This window comes from Momordica charantia (assembly GCF_013281855.1).
Source record: "Momordica charantia cultivar OHB3-1 chromosome 10 unlocalized genomic scaffold, Mcharantia_2.0 BLBB01000010.1, whole genome shotgun sequence".
Lineage (NCBI taxonomy): Eukaryota > Viridiplantae > Streptophyta > Magnoliopsida > Cucurbitales > Cucurbitaceae > Momordica > Momordica charantia.
In genome coordinates this window covers 21,448,332-21,468,099 of record NW_028275158.1, presented here as the reverse complement: position 1 = coordinate 21,468,099, position 19,768 = coordinate 21,448,332, and the positions used below count along the sequence as shown (strand labels likewise).

Here is a 19,768-nt window from a genome sequence, read left to right as displayed (position 1 = left end):
TCAATTATAATTTTGGCATCACAATAATGAATTTTTTTAAATGTAATCGTAAATTTTGTATTAAATAATTTATTTTGTATTGATTAAGTTTCTATTAGATCCACGAGTTTAAAAAATCACCATTTTTTATTCTTGATATTTAAATTTAGTTTCAATTTAATCGTTAAAATTTCTAAAATGACATGTTTAATCTTTCAAGTTTGAATTTAATTTTTAATAAGTTCCTAGAATTTTTTAAATTCAACCGAGATCAAACAAAAATCAAGTCCAAACAAAAAAAAAAAGAAATTACAAATGTGAATCAACTTTTTAAGGGTAGGAGGGTTGAAATAGTATTTAAATTGATTTTTAATTAGGAATTAAATATGGTTTATTTTGGGGGGTCGTACTTAAAGTCTTTTGTGCCCACGCAGTCAACAAATGGAAAAAAGATCCGCTTTAATTAATTAATTAATTTATTTATTTATTAATGGGAAGGACGGGAGGGGCAGAGTTGGAATTTCACGTGTGAAGGCGGGAAGCTTTTTTTTTTTTGTTTATTTATTTATTTTTAAAATGGGGTGAAAAGAAAAAAAAAAGAAAAAGAAAGGGAAATTCTGCTAAGTCAAAGTGTTGGTTGGTTGCGGGGGATTTGGCCAGAAAGCAAAAGGACAAAATAGGCATTTAAACTCACGCGACTCGTGTGAAGGTGAAACCGCTACCCCATTCCGAATTCTCCCACCAAATACAAAAATATTATAAATTCTATCATTTCAAATCTTTTTAAATTTAAATATTGTATATCGTCAAAAAAAAAACAATAATAAATAATAATTTTAAATATTATTTTAATCTCCCTATTTCCAATTTTATTTTAGTTAATGGAATCTCAAACGTCTATTTTGATTATGTACCGTTAAAATGTTACTATTTTTTGTTGGTACTCTATTTTTCATTTTTATCTTATTTCTTGCCACTATAATTTTAACATAACACTTCACATTAATTGATTTTCATTGCATATAAATTTTGCAAATCAGGCATTTTAAAAAAGATGTTAAAACTTTCATGGAAGTAATAATTTTGGACATGAACTTTAATTTGTAACAATTTGCTTCTTAGACTTTCAATTTTGTAACGATGTAGTTCTTGAACTTTAGTATGTAATAATTTAGTGTGATAAATGTTATTATAATTTAATCAGATTTTTATACATATTTAAATAACAATTATGAATAATTCTCTTTATGAATTACAAGGACTACATTTTTACCTGCTAAAGCTCAAGGATTGAATATTTATAAATTTGATAATACATTTGCTAAATTATTACAAACCTAAAAGTTCACTAACTAAATTGTCACTTTCGTGAAATTTAAGGGACTAACAATATTTTTTTAACCAACTTTTTAATGGTCCATGAACTTTCAGGGGTTTTTTTTTTAATAAGCTTCTTAAAAAGTTCTAATAATTATTGTAACTTTTAAATTTTGTGCTTAACAAGCTTTTGTTCTAATTATATATATTAGTTTAATACTAATGGTATGAAACACTTTAACTTGCATTAAATTAGTCTACTACATAATTCTTTAATAATACAACAATTAATGTGTCGCATAAGGTAAGTATTAAAATTGATAATAGCAACCGATAGGAACCTATTTGATATATAATTGAAAGTTTAGGAAATTCATAAAAAAAATAGGATTAAAACAGCGTAACCTTAAAAGTTACTACATTGTAATTCAAAGGAAAGAGCTTAGCCATGCTCATATGGCTGATTATTACTTATTTATTCACATTTTTATATAATGATAAAACCTTAGAAACTATATATTTGTTTATTAAAATTATTGATAAAACATTTGGAGGGAAGAAATATTTTGATTTTTATATTAATTTAAGTTTTCAAGTTAAATATCTAGTTTTTTTTAGTACAACAGGTGGGTATTGAACTCGCACCCTTTTGGTTGGAATTATATACCATTTACAACTACGCTGTACTCACTTTGACAAATATCTAGTTAAATAGTAATAAAAGATTCACACGACATCTGAATAAAATTGATATTATAAGACCCCTTGAGAGCATGCAAACTAATATATATTTATTTTATTTGTGGATTCTAGGGGGTATTATAAATGAAGATTAATAGTCAAATCGAGAATAGCTCAAATGGTTAAGACATCTATCTCTGACTAAAAGATCATGAGTTCGAATCCACACTCCACATGTTGTATTAAAAAAACAAATTTGAAGACTAATAAATAGTATATTTGTTATAAAATGTAAAAATAAGGTTAAAAATCACTTCTCATATGTATATTTTAGTTCCTAAATCTTAGTTTATAACAGTTTTAATTTGTGTATTTTCAAATTTATAATAATTTAATCCATAATAAATTTTAATATGTAATAACTTAATCTTTATTATAAAAATTTTTTAAAATTTAATAAGGTTTTTTATACATGTAGATCAAAAAATAATGAGAACAAATGTGTTTAGAAACTATAAAAACTAAATCATTACCTAATAAAAATTGTGACTTAATTTTGATGAGATTTTGTAAGGTAATGACAAATTTGAAAAAAGTTTAAACTACAAAAACTAAATTATTACATATTAAAATTCAGAGATTAAATTATTATCAATTTAAAATTACAAAGACTAAATCGTTACAAACTAGAGTTCACGAGTTAAACCGTTATTTAATATTTGAATTAAAATTTAAAAGTTAAATTAAAGTACTTTTTTTTCCTTAAGAGGAGAAAGAAAAAAGAAAGATAAAGGAAAACGCTTAAACGCTTGAAATGCTTTGGTGGGCTGTGGGGTCCATGACACCTCAGTTGGTCAACGACCGATGACAAAAGCTCACGAAGTGGGATCCACTCTTTTACAAAGTGGGCCATACAGCTGACGTCAGCTTGTCGGAATTCTAATTTTCTATCCATTAATTTTTGGCAGTTATATATTTACATATAATATATATAACTTTTTTCGCCCATTTCCATTTTATGCAATTAAAAAAAAAAGAAAAAACTCATAAGTCTTATTTTTCAATTTTTATTATATATATATATATTAATAATACTTACTTTCCTGATTATACTGTTAAAAATTTGACAACTATTCACTTTTTTTAAAAAAAGAAAAATATCTATGATTTTTTTATGCATAATGATCGATGAGTAGTTAAAAATATTAATGTTTTTAAACATATTTAAATTTAGTTTCCAAAAGTATTTATTACCTCTTTCTTCAACTAATCTGAGAGACAATGACTTCTTTTTTTTCTTTTAGGTTTAGAAATACAACCTTATCTTTAAAGGCTATGAATTTCAAATGTAAATTGTAAGATTCTAAAAAAAAGTTATAATTTTAACACGAATATAATTCAAACAAGTAATCGGAAAAGCTCGAAGGACCTTCAACAAAAGGGAGTTAAAAAATTTAAGATGATGACAAAATTGGTTTCTATTGATAAAAAAAAAAACTTCATTGAATTTAGTTGTTCTTAGAATATTGAATTTAGTTTTGGGTAGACAAAAAAAAAAAGAAAATTTTATTTTATTTTTGATGAGGGCTTAAAAGAAATTAGAGTAGTAATTTTTATAAAAAATTAAAATAAATATGAAAATATTATTTTTTAGTACCACATATAGGGGCTTGGAGATATATGTCAATTATTGCTGAATTATGTTTACTTTGACATGTAAATATTGTTCATAATTCCTTAAACACATCAACTTACTTTTTTTGAAATTTGTTGTTATATTATGAATAATATTAAACTTTTATGGGTCAACCTCTATCGTTTTGTTGCCACTAAAAATTTGACACTATTTAACATTAAAAAAAATTTACAGCTATTTATTTACTAATGTATTCTTTTCTACATTCTTATTTTCTTTCTCTAAAAACTTTAATGATGGATAGTACAAGATGAATATTTAAAAACAACCATTCATTTCAAGTTGAATAGACTTATCCGGTATATTTTTCCTATTGATAAGAGTACGATAAACACCTAAATATAATTCTTATATTATATAAGTTACAACGTTAAAAATAAAAATACAAAGAACGCAAAATTTTGTTGAAAAAATTTAGTACTTAAGAGGGAAAAAAATCTTCTACCACTATATATTTTCATTTCTATATTTATGGTAATTTGTCACTCTAATCTTAAATTCCACGGTGTTTATTTGTCTCTTTATACTTTTGACGAAGTATATGGTAATGAATTTAACATATTGTAAAAACGGCTAAAGTAATATTTGTTTTTTTCGATAAATTATCATATTGCAAATAGATTCATCGAGTCAAATTTCAAGTTTCAAGTTATGTTTGTCTACATATATAAAATTATTCGTAACGTTAAAAATTTCATATATGGAAAGCCACTTTAACCGTGGATATTAAGTCATCTAAGATTCTTCGGTATTAATTCACTTTATTTCCTGTACTCAAAAAAAAGAAAAAAATTCACTTTCTTTTCTGCTCTTTCTAAAATTCAACGCCTTTTATTTATTTATTTTTTTGGTCAATAATTACTAATTTGACTAATGAAATGATTTTACAAAAACAGTGTAGTTAGTAATACACTTATTTATTTTATTTATTTTTTCTTTTTGAGGACACGAATAATACACTCATTTGCAAGATATATATCTATCTATCAATATATACATTACAATTTTTTTTTGAACCAATACATATATATTATAATTAAATGAAACTTTATTGTAGTGATTCAATTATTCAATAAAATCAAGATGCACACGAAGAAAAAGGCATGTCATGGATAAAATATTGATACATTTGACCAAATCAAACAAATTATTTGAATAAGATTTTGTTTTTGAATGATGACAAGGTTTTTTTTTTTTTTTCTGCTTGATTTGCGCCTCAATGAAATTATGTTTAGACCAAACTTATTTTTAATCAAATTAAACCATTTTTTTAATGCACTTTTTATAGGACGGGTTAGAATATTGAATAATTTGGTGGGAAATACGTTGATTATGTAGAGATAAAAGAGTAAAATTTAGAAAAACGGGTTATCCGAATCTCCGTACTTTCGCAATGTATGTCCATCTGAGAATTTTTACTATTCGTCAAATTTGTTTCTACTTAGAAAAACACTATTGGATCAAATGATAAAGACGTTGTTAGTATAAGTATATTGGGCCTTTGATCGTATACCCATACTCGTCATAGTCATGTTTCAAATTAATGTTTTCCCCATGTTAGCCCAAACGAATCTTATTAGATTTTAATTCTTAATTTGTTTGATATCAGTGAATTCTCAATTAACTATATTTAATATTTTTTTCTTTGCAATAAATGTCAATTTTCTTATTCTAGGTCTAACAATTTAAATGTTTCAATTTTACTCCCAAGGTATCTAAAATTTTCAACCGAGTTCCAACTAAATATCACACTTGAAATTGAATAAGGGAAATAGCGACGTGAGATTTAATACCTTGCCTAATTAATAGTAACGAAAATAATATTTCAAATGTTTCAATGTTATTCTGAACATATCAACATTTCTGCTTAAACGAGTATAGCTCAGCGATAATTGACATATATCTCAAACCAAGAGATTGTGAGTTCAATCCCCCACCCTTATACATGTACTAAAAAAAGAACATCTTACCAGATAGGATTAGGATAAATATATGCCACTGGGTTTAATTAATCTAATCTAATCATATTAGTAACATTTTCCACATTTTAATACTCCATGTAATGTGCTTTTCCATTTTTATTTTTCTTTTCAACATCATACTTATGTTTTCCTTAAATTAAACTTTTAGTATTAGTTACGGGATAACTATTTCGCCTTTAATAATTATGTTTGCTTGTGTACAAATTCGTTAATAAATTTTCACCTCTCGGGCTTGAATTCTTAGCTAAATTTAAAAAAATAAAAACAACTTTGTTTTTGTTTTTTGATTTTTTTTGATTTCCTGAAATTTGATGCAATGTGCCTTACCCGAGTTGTTGTTGGTCTAAATCATAATCGACACATGTATCCACCAATTCAATTTGGAGTCACTAGAAGGCATAAAACGGATCATCCGTATCTCCGTACCTGCCGACCTGATCATTATCGAGTTGAGATGAAGAAACCATATTAGCCGACCTGAGGAATTTGACCTCAGGCCCGACCATCGACTTGGGGGCCCAACAATTGTAACTGTCGGTCGGAACGACTCCAATGACATTGTCTCCCCGCCTGCCTATAAAAGGGACACTCCACCCCACGAATCAGGTAAGCAATTATGTTCGAAACGATCTACTTTAGCTCGAGCTCGCTCTAACTTGGGCTTTAGAATGTTTGTTCTCTGTGCATGTCCCACTGTCACGAGAGGTCGCACCTCAACAGCTCGTCCCGATTAGCACGTGACCAATCTGAGGAGCTCGACGGAAAATAACACCAACACTAGTGGATCCCTAGATTTTTAAAAACTTATTGGTGTTGATTTTGTTTCTAGTGCTCTTTTGGGAGTTTGTTAATTCATTAATCACAATAATCTTTATTTATTAATAAGTAATATTTTTTTAGTAGAATATGTGGGGTGGGAGATCGAACTCACAATCTGTACGAGATATATATCAATTACCGCTGAGCTGTGCCCACTTTGACTGTTAACTATTAATGTTAATTAATATAAAAGAAATTTTTTTTCATGATGCTAAATATGGAGTGATGTAAAACTTATTAATACTCATTATCTACGAGATTACTAAAACTTTGAGAGTTGAAGTACATGAATGAAATTGAAAAGTTCAAAAAATATGGTGAAATAGATATGTTAGAGACGAAGATATAATTTAGTCGATCTCATCGAGACCGTTACGAAGAATGAATCTAGAAAATTTTAGTGATTTAATTTGAAAATTTAGCAAAATCAACCAAAGTATGACAAAACTTTTCACCCATTGTGGAGTTGTTTTCTTCAATCCCACATGGGTAACCTAATTGGTTTAGGTTCAAACATTAGTCAATTTCTTTGTCTTTTATGTATCTTTTTAGTTCATACTTTTGTTTTCTTTTTCACTAATTTCACATTCATGTCTCCTTATTTGATTTGGTTTAGTTTATATTTTTTTAAATGAATATCTTAGAGTTGATTGATTTTTTTTTTTTTTTTTTTATATTTTGACCAGATCAAAGAAAGAAACAAAATTAAACCAAAACCATCAGTTTAGTTGGGTTAATTATTTAGTTCTAAATTTCACGATTAATATGCAAAAGTGAAAATTTTAAACACTAATAACATGCACATCTCACACCTAACATGCAAAATTATAAAATTCGAAACAAAACTATAATAGCTCTATTAGTTAACCTATTAATAACTTTCGTAAGGTTTCAAATCTGTACCCATTTATTTGGATTATAATATTCTTTAAGAAAAAAAAAATAATAACAAATAAATTTGTCCACCTGAATATAAAATGATTAATGTATAGATAGCTCTCTTAACATAATCATAAAACTCATGATCAAATCTCATAACTAATTAATATGCATAATTGGATAAATTAAAAGGTGAATACTTAGCTTACACTTTTTTTTAATCTCTCCAATGATCCAAATTGTTTTTTTTTTCTTCCTGTTTAATCAAAATGCCTATCTCTCTAAAAAAATTAGTTTAAAATTAAAGCAATTAACCTAAGTAACAAAGCATTTGACTTATCTTCTAGTAAAATTCAAGTCTTCTTCAACAACTACACTAGACTTTGAGATGGTATGAATTTGAATCTTGTCATATTTTAATAATTATTTTGTTGAAATTTCAACATATTTTTTTTCTAGTCAAAAGGTTTTTTTTCCCTCCAATGTATTGTCAAAAAATTGATGCTTTTATTTAACAAAATTTCTAAGTGAAATTAGGGAAAGTCATTATCCTTTGTAGTATATTAGAAGTCAAACCCTTGATTGGAACTTTTTTTTTCTTTTTTATTGTGATTGAAAAATTATAATTTTCTATTTGACCATTTATTATGATTTGAATTTTAAGAATCTTTCGTATTTAATCAATATTAAGGATTTTCTTTAGCTTAAAATTAATTTTGTGAGTGAATTATAGGAAGTAATACCACGTGCATATCATGTGAAAACTTTTAATTGGAAAATCAACAAAATAATATTTGAGATCAAACTAAAGAAATGCCCAAGTTGAATCATGAAAATATCCCCAATTTAGCAATAAATAAAAGTAGGTAAATAAAAAATGTTTAAACTCAACGCTAAAATGTCAAAATAGAACTAAAATGCATCTAACATATATAGTCAAAATAATCGTCTCACCAATAATACTATCACTACAAGAATTAAGACTTTTTCCGACGTTACATAATTAAAAACGTTTGAAAGGTAATAGTCCCGATAAAAAATTTTTGTTGGAAAAACATCGGAAGAAGTTGTAAGGTAGTTATAGAAAACTACCGACATTTTTCCAAAAATGTAGGAGAACTATTAGAGGGTATTAACTTTAGTTCAATGAAATTAAAAGTTTTTAGGTTAAAATTGTCGAACTGAGTACGAGGGAATGAAAAATAAAAGAAAGCTATATAGACCAAAGCTAAAATTTTATCCAAAAAAAAAAAAAGAGAGAGAGAGAGACCAAAGCTAAAATTATATTAGATATTGATAAATTTCTGATATATATTTTGTATCTTTATTTTATGATAGTGAAGAACAATTTTTAGAACTATTTATCCTTTATATAGTTTTGAAATCCTAACCAAAATCTTGTTTCTCAAATTGACTAAAATTTCAAAAACATAAAATCCTTAGTTTTGAAATTTAAAAACATAGGTTAAAAAAAACGTTTGTCACTTCTATAAAGTGGTTCGAGATTCAATCTCCTATCTCTATATTTATCAGACTGAAAAAAAAGGTTAAAAAAAATTTTTGGCCATGCACTTTCATTGAAGGAACAATTTACTCTATGTAGTCTTTCGAAAAAAAAAATTAGTCCATGTAATTTAAAGTTTGTAATGATTTAGTCTATATCATGAACATTTTTTAATTTTTTTTATATATATTGATCAATAAACCGATGTAAGATTAAATATGTTTATAAATTACAAAGACTGAATTATTATAGGATAAAAATTGATATTTAATTTTGATGAGATTTTTGAAGGTTAAATTGTTACAAATTTTGGAGTATAATGACTAAATTGTTACCGATAATGTTTAGAAATTAAATTGTGACTTTAGAAAAAATACGAGACGAAATGAATTTATTAAAAAGAAAAAGGAAAAAAACACAGAAAGTGGTTGACTTTGGTACCACATTAATTACGTGCTGTCATGGATTAGGAGTGCAACCACCACTAAATCCACTAATATTAAATGCACTTTCCACTACACTCTCGCCAAAAACCAATTCTCCTTCCTTTATTTACCTTTAAATTATTGGTTGGATATGTGAATTTTTAGGGTTGTATCTATTCAATCAATCCGTACATAATTTAGTGGATAAATTTATCCATCTTATATATCGATGAAGGTAAAATTTTTGTCAAGAGACATATTATTATAGGGGCGAGTTCGAATGAATCGAGTTACCGAACCAAGCCGGTTATGTAATGGAAGCCTCCGAATTTGACTCTAACGGTTAAATACATAATCGTACAACAGTATTTCAACCTCAACACATATTTCACGTCGTCTAGAATTGCGGAATTAACTGTGGATTTGAATCCATGGTATCAATGGTATCTACTCTTCGTATCAATACCTTAAAATTGAATAAGGGAGGTATGCAAACTTTGATACTTGAGATTTTTGCATATTCGAAGACAAATCTTACAGAGTGCTAACTCATCTTTTGTAGGATCTAGTACCGATCTACGAGTATTCTTGGAGATCATATTGCTTTAGTCGAATTTTTCAGTTAAAATATATATGTTAAACTAAAAAAAAGAAAAGAACTTTGTATTTTTAGAGAAAGTTATAACATGTCACTATTAGTTCTTATATTTAGAATTCAGTAAGTTATAAACTTTAAATTTTGCATTTAATATGTCTTTATAGGGATCGAAGTAGTTCAACATATAATAGCTCAAGAATCTATTAAAAATATTATGGACGATCTAGATAAACACAATCTTAAAAGTTCAGGGAATCTTATTAGAAAACATTTTAAATTATAGCTACTAATTTAACGTAGAAATATTATTTTTCTTCCATCACCAATGTCTCAGGGGAGTTTGGTTTTGGTTCGATATTTGTGTAGACTTGAAAAAACATAAATGTCTGAAACAAAAACAAGATTTTCTTATACGAAGTTTAAGAACTAAAATTGAAGATCTAAATATAAAATTGAGAAAAGAGAAGAGAGAAAAAAAAAAAAGAGAGTTAAAAAGGTTTTTATTAAAACCCACTTGATCTCATTTTTTTCTTTTATGTTCATATCTAATCTTAATTTTATACTAAAACCATTGACAACTACAACTTCATTATGCAAAAAGAGTGGTTGTCACTTTTTCTTAATCATTAGGGTTTAGATTTTTATTAATTTGACTTTAGGTTCAAAATCCTAGATTTGTGATGCTATCTAAATTTGATAATTTTGTGTTTGTGTGGGTATCAATTTTGGAGATTTTTTTTTCTTATGCCATTATGGTTAGAAAATTGAATTTTTAGGTTCGTTTAATAACATTCGCTTATTTTATTTATTGTTTCTCATTTCCAGTACTTAGAAACATAGTTTGATATTAGTTCCTATTTCTCGTTTCTCATTTTTAACAAACGTTTTTAGAAATTTTGGAAACAACAAAATCAAATTTCTCATTTCTTGTTGTCTAATGTTTTTCAAAACATAAATAAAAATATTATTTTATTATTATTGACATATAAAAGGTATAATAAATATTTAAAAATAAATAAAAAGTAAAAACTTTAAAGGTTTAGTTTAAAAAATATACTTTTTTTTTTAATTTAAACTTTTGGAGAATAAAAAATAGGGTTGCCAAACATTAAAAAAAAAACAACAGTTATCAAATGTAGTTTTATTTTTCTTTATTAAAAAAGAAGAGACAAGAAATAATAAATAAGAACGTTAAGAAGCGAACACTTAGTTTACACACAAAAATCATTTATTAATTCACATAAATAGTTAAAATTAAGGGTTCCTATTTATTAGGAATTTATAAGCGAATTAAGATAAAAACATGAATATGAATATGGAGGTACTTAGGAAGAAACAGACTAATTTAATCTTTTTCGTATTAAAGTGATGAGTGGAACTGCCAATTAAATGACTTATTATCAAAATTTTGGAATGGCATATGCATCACACGAGACCTTTTTCAATCATTAATTTTTTGAAAAAGTGGAGTTGAAATACTCTTTTTAGATTAAATAACAAAATTATGATTAACAGCAAGAATTTTGGAACGAATCAAAAAGTTCACCATATCTTAAAGGAATTAAAAAAAAAAAAAATGAAAACTCAATTTGATAATGATTTTACTTTTATTTTCCGTTTCTCAGAGTTGAATGGACGATTAACTAATTATTCTCTCATAATCCACTTTTAAAAACTAAAAGATAGTTAAAAAAAATTCCTCTCTAAAGTTTTGAAAGTGTTTTTTATTTGTTTCATGTTTCTCTTGAAAATGTATACCAATTTTTAAAACTGAGCTATCAAAATTATTTTTGTTTACATTTTTCAAAAACATTATTAAAAGTAATATTTTAAACTTTTTTTTTTTTATAAACTTTCAAAAACTAAAAAAATTATGTTAAATTATTAGTTTCGTCTTCTAAAGATTGTCTAATAGGTTCATAAACTTTCAATTTTGTATCTAATGAGTCTTTAAACTTTCAATTTTGTGTCCATTAAATTTCTAACTTATAAGACTTTCTAAAGTTTAGGAACGTATATTATATACAAACTAAAAAATTTAATGACCTATTAGACACTTAGAACATGTTACACACAATTTGGAATTTATTAGACATTTTAAAAGTTTTTGAACTTGTTCCTTTCAAAGTTCAAAGACCCAACCTGTTAAAAAGAATTTAAATGACAAAAAAAATCTTGAATATTTTATTTAACAATTTTTAATATCCATTTTATTTTTTCCCTTGAAAATTTAAAGAAAAAAAAAACAAGGCATCAATGTTCTTTTGTTAAATTTTAGATTAGTGAATAAACCAAAACGAAAGAGACATTTCTTGTTCGGTGCCTAAAGCACACTACGCTCTCCTTCAACAAACATAAGTTTTCGAGGGAACCAATGAACCACGCAAGCAAATTAGATGTGTGGGCAGAGGACGTGTAGCATGTGCTAGCATAGCCATGCAATGGAAGGGGTAGGAGCCTAAATCAACCCCCTTCTATCTTTCTTTTTTTCTTTGAAAAAAAAACAATAGAAAGAGATTAGACTCTCGAATTAGACTATGCAGCCATTGACCATTCCGGCGCCCCTGACCTAAAGTTGTGTTTATCATGTTATTCGAGGCTATAGAAGTCCTTTATGTTCGAATAAGGGTGTGTTTGAGAGTGATGGTAAAATGAGTGATTTTGAAAAAATAAATTTAAGTAATAATTGATTTTCCAAAATCACCAACCAAGTGATACCTTGAAAAGCAATTTAAAGTGATTTTAAGCTTTTATGATCAATGGGAAGGAAAGTAATTTTGACAATGACAAAATTTGCCAAAATCACTTCCAAGGTACGTTTGGGAATGATGGTAGAATTAGTAATTTTAAAAAAGAAATTTAAGAATAATTGATTTTCCAAAATCACCATTCAAGTCAATTTAAAGTGATGTTAAACTTTTCAAAAATCAATTTTTAATTTACCAAACATGATTAATGGAAAGAAAATTAACTTTGACAATGACAAAAGCCAAAATCACTCCCAAACAAATCTAAGTAAGTAATTTTGAAAGTTGTAAATACTCAAAAAGTACTTTGGAGAGTGACACTTGATTTGCCATCCAAAAGTACTTCTTATTTCCACTCAAAGCCCAAGGCCCAAGGCCCAAGTTCCTATTGCCCAGAAACTAGACCGACCCAATCTCCAGCCACTTTAATGTTGCCAGCCTGCACTACTCAACTGAGTTCAAAAGTGCTTACATTAAAAGCACTTTTTTCAAAAACATAAAACATGAAAACGGGTTACCCTGTTGCCAAAAAAGGCCCTACTCTGCTCCTCTGCCAATATTCTGTAGCAGAGCTTTGTCATGAATCATCATCATTAGATATGAAATGAATATCCACATTCTGTTGGGATATTTCAAAAGCAAAAGAAAAGAAAAGAAAAGAAAAGAAAACCAAACCCATCATTAGATTTTCCAGTTCTAAACCTCTCTTTTCTCTTTGCTTCACAAACAACAGATGTAACTGAAAACGACAGCCAGAAGAAGAAACCAAAAAAAACTTGCTCTTTCAAGAAACCCAACACAACACTACAAAATGCAACTTGCCTTCCACCATGATTTCTTGATAACTCAAACTCCCATCTCTCTCAACACTACGTCCAGTCAATCATGTTAGAGAGAGAAACAAAAAGAGACAGAGAGAGAGTCATCTCATTAGTCATTATTTTAGTACTATTGATTACTGAAGATGAAAGTTTTACACACAGGAAGGAAACAGAAGTAGCTTTCTTTAGAAACCTTTTGTCTAGTTCAAGGACCATATTGAGTAAGAAAATAGTATGGCGATCAGAACTGACCCAACCGAACATCTCTGTCTAGGCGATCGGCATTCAGGGTCCCCGGGAGCTCTCTGAAACCTTCATTGAAGATGGAATATGCACTGCAAAAAATTGGAGATTCAGTGGTTGGAATGATCTTTAAAATATGGCATGAACTTCAGACTTCAGTTGTAACTCGATATGACACTAGTGATGCTGGACAATTTCAAGATGGAATACGTGATTCGTGCTACCAAATACATGAAAGCCATGATTAATGAGTTCATATACATGTTAAGAGAAATACATCCAGACAACATTTTTAATAGACCCAAGGAGAAATGTCAATGAAAAAACTTGTTGAAAGTTACCCCAACAATAAGGAGAATTCGAGAGATCTCAATCACTCTAGAATCCAGTACATAAGTAATTGCTCATGTTGATTATTCTAACCAACTCCCTAGATTCCCGCCACCAGCTTCCAATCCTTTTCCATTTCCATGCGTTGTTATGGATTGAATCGGGGGCCTACCAATACCCCACGCCTCAACAAAGCAACCTTGCCCTCAAGGTAAGGGAGCGGTCATAGCTGGATAGTTATGTGATAGATGGATCCCATGTGGCATCACTAGCACACATCCCTTTCCATTGAATCGGTCCTTTTTGGATTGCCAACCATCACAATGGGTAGAACTAGGCGACTGTGGTCAATAGTAAGTTTATAAGCCACTTCCCCCAATCCTTTCTGTAACACGAAAAACTTGAGGCCTAAAAAGTTGTTGAGCCAACTTCTGGAACTCACAAGCTGCTTGAAATTTGCTTATGCTCTGCAACTTGAGGTAGACATACATAGTCATCAACAAAAAAAAATGATGGTAAATATGGCAACATATTGATCAATAGCTTCTAATTCCCTCGCTTATTGTCAAAGACCCTACAAAAAATCCTCAATCCTTACAAGACATCGACAGTCTCATATGTCAAACCTGGTTTATGATGGATATCCAAACCATACCCCATTCAGATAAAATTTGAGATGACTTTTGTAAGGGTTAAAAGCATAAAAAATGCTTTTAGTCCATTAAAATTAATTTTCAAAATTTCTATTGATATCATTTTGAAAATTCTAAAAATACTAAAAAAACACTTCTTATGCTACGAGGAAAAACAATTAACCAGGCCTCTTCAATTTGCACAAGAAGAGGAGCTTTCACCCAATTTCAAAAGTCATATCAAACTCATGCTAATTATAATGTCAGATGCTGGTACTCTACTCCAAATACCCCCGGATCCATCAAGAATGGAAAGCTCTTCTAATCAATTCATACTGCAAACTTTCATCCCAACAATTAGTAGCTCTTAACAGCCAACACAATTGCAGCACTATTTCTTAACGTCCAACACAATTGTGAGGAGTTCCTCATAAGAAGCGATCACATAGTACTCCTCAGTTCCTCATGAGAAATTCAACACAATAGCCCTGAATCATTGTCATTGAGGGAGCAGTTGGTTATAAATAAAAAAGTAATTAGACACTGCTCCTGCACAAGAATTGGAATAGAAAATTTATCTAAAACAATGATCAGATTTAAAGCCTAAGAGTCTAAACAAAAGTGCCAACTACCATTCTTTTTCTTGAATCTTTATCAACAACAATGGAGCTAGAAACCAAAAACACTTGACTGAATCATCATAGCCATCAACATCTCTCTAATTGGCTTTTCTATCTTGTCCTTCTGAAAGAGGGGTATCTATAAGGACGAACATCGATAGGGATATCTGTACCACCATATCCTCTACTAGATATTCTTCCTCCAAGTTCCATCACTTATATTATTCCTCCTCCACATCGGGTTCCAATCATGGACAAGCATCAGTTGCAGATAATGCTTCTTCCACTGATGCCCTGCTGTGAAATACTTCATGCGAACAACCACCTTGAGGCCATAGAGAAAAATGCCCTCCAATCCAACACCCATTATTATGGAATGCCTATCAACAATGCTGACCATTGACTTGAATTGCCGTTGAAACTCCCTGATGATAGTCTCTATTACAGTTTATAAAGCTTGAAATCTCTTGAGTGGTCCGTATTGCATTAGCCAAAATAGCCCTAACAACCATCCTCACTCCTCAATCCAACTTTTGAAAGTCTCGCATCCTTCCTCCCACTAAAACCATGTTAATGCTTCTCCCTCCATATAGAGCATTGCTGCTCAAGCTTCTCCTCGATCAATTTACTAATGTTCAAATATAGCTCAGCTAAGGGTAGCTAGCTCCAGGGTATTGGTCACCAAAATTTGCCATTTTCAACCTCCACTTTGGATCCCTGTAAGTTCTCAACGACACCCTTCCCCCTCAATCGCCATTGCCACCAGTCCGGATGACAATCCTATTGATGCCTTCCCCTCATCTCATCTTCCTTAATCTGGCACTAATTAATGCCATACTCAGCTTGTATGATCGGCACCATCCCCTTATCTTCCTTATCTGGCATGAGATTAGCCCCATACTCAGCATTCACTATATTTTCCATATTGATTTCCATCGAATGTCTCATCTCCTTGTACATTTGCCACAACCCCCACCCCAATGCACTCTAAATGCGATTGGAACATTATAGATTTTCTTCTCAATAGCTTTCAAGTGATTCTCTACTTTCCTATTGCTACCACCAACCCCTAGAACCGACTGTTCTAGTACCACTTTGGTAGAGTCAAAGTGAAAGTGTAATTGAAAACTAGTTGAAAGTTGCAATTGCCAAGAGGGAGAAAGTGAAAGTTCCCAGCCCCTCCTAAGTATACGCTACCCCATTAGATACCATCTTCTCTTTCCACCCTAGCTATAAGTACTTCATCATGCTGATAGTTCTCACCAACTTCCTAGATTCTTTCTAACTCCCACCTCTAATCAATTTATATCGTCAGCCATTCTTAACTTTACCCTTTAACCCCCATCATTTTCCTTCCCTTCTCCTCACATACGTGTACTGGATCAGGACCTATCACATTGAAGAAACAATAACTGGACAAACCATGAAATTGGAAAATATATAAACACGCAATCATGCCTTGCCTTAATTTATCTAAAACATAGAAAAGTCCTGCTACGAATATGTTGAACATGAATTGGACGAGTTTCTCTCAAATATTACAAGAAGTTCGAGTACCTCATTTCTCCTGATTTTCGATGTCCAAGATTTAGTAGAATGATGCAAAAACCAGTACCAAGTATCTGCAAAAACAATTCAAACATAGAAAATATTCTAAAATAGGTAATCCAAAATTTCTACTCATGTAAATAAATACATATTTTGACCTTGTGGCATGAGAATTCAGAAAGGAAAATGGACTTGTTTTCCATTATATGCTTATAATTTTCACAATATACTAGACCAAGGTACTTCAACTTAAAAAAGTAAATGGAGAACAGAGATTTTGCCACTTGCTGAAAGAAGACCCTACTAAAAGTTGCAGGAGTATCAATAATTACCAAAAAAAAAAAAAGAGCGGCTTTTTAAGAATTGAGTTTAAGAATATTTTCATTTTTTACAACAAAACCTTAATGAAAATATTTTCAAGTAATTGTTTTCTAAAAGTTGTGTTCCTTTCTCTGGCTTTATTCTTGCAAATGTGTTGTTTTATTTATAAAAACAGTTGAAACTGTTTCTTCCAACAGCACAACTGGTAAACGATGATTAAATACACAGTAAAGCATATTCTAGAAGGCACTTGCCAATTCTTTTATTAAAACACAAATTAAACATTTTTGAAAAACTGATTTGCAAAACAGTTTATGAAGCAGCTCCTAAGGTTGCCATCAAAATATCAACTACCAAAAATAATGGCACCAACATTCAAAATCTAGTAACCAACAGAACAATATTACTCTTACATATAAAGGTCCAAGATCCCAGCTATGGGCAACAGGTGCCATGATAAACCAGATAAGTATGGCAGCCCAAGCTTTCAGGCTGAGAGAGAAAATCACCATCAAAAGGATATCTATCCACAGACAAAGAACCAAAATGCAATTAGCCGATTCATATATTGAACTCATTGGAATAATTTAGTATGACCATTACCGGGAAACTTCAACTTCTCACGCAGGAAATTGTAAATTTTCTTCTTCAACCGACTTGAAGACTCTGGAAGCCGAAACTTCTGAAAAATGCCCATGTAAAACAAACAATTGAGAAAATCTTCAAGCTAAGCTGGTTGTCCAAGATCTACGATTGGAATACTTAATGGGCATACCAGATCATCCTCATCATCATCAAATCCATCCCGAAGATGCTCTGCTGGGGGCTTAGGTTTCACAGCAACAGTCAATGATTCTACAGAATAAAAGGTGGTGTCCAATTACTGAATTTAAAATGAGTTGTGAAATGAGAAGCTCATTGAAACTCAAAACATTTAGAAAACCATAGAAAAACATGTATGAAATAACAAAGAAACAGATATTGTGCAACAAGCTCCAAAAGTTACCACCAAAAACACAAGACAGATTGACAAGAGAACAAACATGGCCAATAAGCTGGAATTATGATTTTGGCACTAATACTGAATACCAGAACCAAAGTTTCATTCGGTAACATATCTAAAGCATCTTTTAGCAGTGGAGACATTTGCTTGCATTTTACTTATACCAACGAGCCTAAGCTGATACCGGACAGTTCAAAAGTAAATATTATAGAGATTGAATCTTACAATCAGAATTATTATACAGAAAATAAAGTGCTTCAACTATGATTTTAAAGTCAAGGACTAACCAACAATACTCAAGAATAGCAACATAGATGAATAACAAAAATACAATTGCACGCATTTGAAAAATGGAAGTCCAAAAGCCTGGACGATTCAGAGCAAAGAATAGGTAATATGGAGAAACTTGATTCACAATGACATTTTCAAACCTCAAGCCTGTATAATCATCAAAAGAACCCACCATCACCATAAAAAGTGCCCTTTTCAAGGAAACATAGATTAGCAGGAACATTTAAATAGGTTTGTTTCTTTATCAGATCATACCAAAAATCGTAAAACTAAGTGAACTAGCCAAGGGCCTTGCTTTTAGACATCCCCAAAGGAGTTTCTTTCTCTTTGAATCTTTAAGTAATGATTGAATTAACCAGAACATTTGATACAATTGTAACCAATATTGCAATTTAAAGCAATCAAGACGGAATTTTTTTGTTACCAAAACCAACACAATAGAGAGAACAAAAACTCAGACAACATATAGTATTTCATATGACAATGATACAACAATCAGCAGAATACCGCAATTATACCGCCATCATTGAGCCGCACATATACATCATCGTCATTTTTATAGTCATCCAAAATTTTTCCTCGCAAAATAAGCTTCAAATTCCCGATGGGTAATTGATTACTCTCGGCGACCAACTTCCGCAAGTCACGCACCTGATGAAACAAAACCAACAGATAGCAGCAGGCTGATTCAAATTCACAACGGCCGAAGAAAAGGAAAATTGAAGAAAGGGTTTCGTACTTTGACAGGCGAAGGGACGAAGAGGCGAGAGGGACGTGCAGGGCCGATGGTTCGAACAATGATCTGGACTGTGTTCTCGGGAGGGTTGGCATTGCTGGAGCTCGAATTGCCTCCTCCGATAATGTTCCGATTGAAATTGTGCTCCTCGACAATCTCCGCCATGGCAGAGACAAAGATTCCGTCGTTCCGAGATCGAAGCGCTCTCGAATCGAATCGTCCTCTACGTCTTCTTCCAGTGATTTGCGTGCAGTGACAGGGAGCTCCCGTCTTCTCTCATCAGAATCTGCAATTCCTTGGAAATGGAAGCTGATGGACAAAAGTGTTCATCTTTGTATTTTATTTTTGGGGCAAACCCATAAGTTTTATACGTCTACGATATATATTTTTTAAAATAAAAAACATTTAAATTAACGAGTAAACCTTTCACATTTTCTAAATAAGTTATTAACGTTAATATTATGTTTATATTAATAACATTTTTTTGATATTTTTTATTTTATCAAAAATTTTTATAATATTACAAAAATGTGGATTTACATCTCTTAATGTCAAATTCGTAGACACATTGTAGATTGAAATGTCTATGAGACAAA

General features: G+C 30.1%; 1 protein-coding gene across 1 annotated transcript; it reads right to left on the bottom strand.

Annotated features, from left to right (window-relative positions):
• Window positions 1–13,389: 13,389 nt before the first annotated feature.
• Window positions 13,390–19,525, bottom strand: LOC111014834 (ubiquitin family protein). Its single transcript, XM_022289674.2, has 7 exons — window positions 19,176–19,525; window positions 18,955–19,087; window positions 17,918–17,997; window positions 17,746–17,824; window positions 17,556–17,665; window positions 16,831–16,895; window positions 13,390–13,783 (listed from the first exon to the last, which is right to left on the bottom strand). Exons 1-7 carry the CDS (start codon window positions 19,335–19,337, stop codon window positions 13,690–13,692), a joined length of 723 nt encoding a protein of 240 aa, XP_022145366.1. The 5' UTR covers window positions 19,338–19,525; the 3' UTR covers window positions 13,390–13,689.
• Window positions 19,526–19,768: the final 243 nt, after the last annotated feature.

Coding starts and splice junctions, on each gene's coding strand:
- LOC111014834 (XM_022289674.2), bottom strand. CDS start 19,337: ATGGCGGAGATTGTCGAGGAGCACAATTTCAATCGGAACATTATCGGA. Junction 19,088..19,175: donor TCGTCCCTTCGCCTGTCAAA/GTACGAAACCCT, acceptor TTGTTTCATCAG/GTGCGTGACTTGCGGAAGTT. Junction 16,896..17,555: donor GGGATCTTGGACCTTTATAT/GTAAGAGTAATA, acceptor TTGTTTTTGCAG/ATACTTGGTACTGGTTTTTG.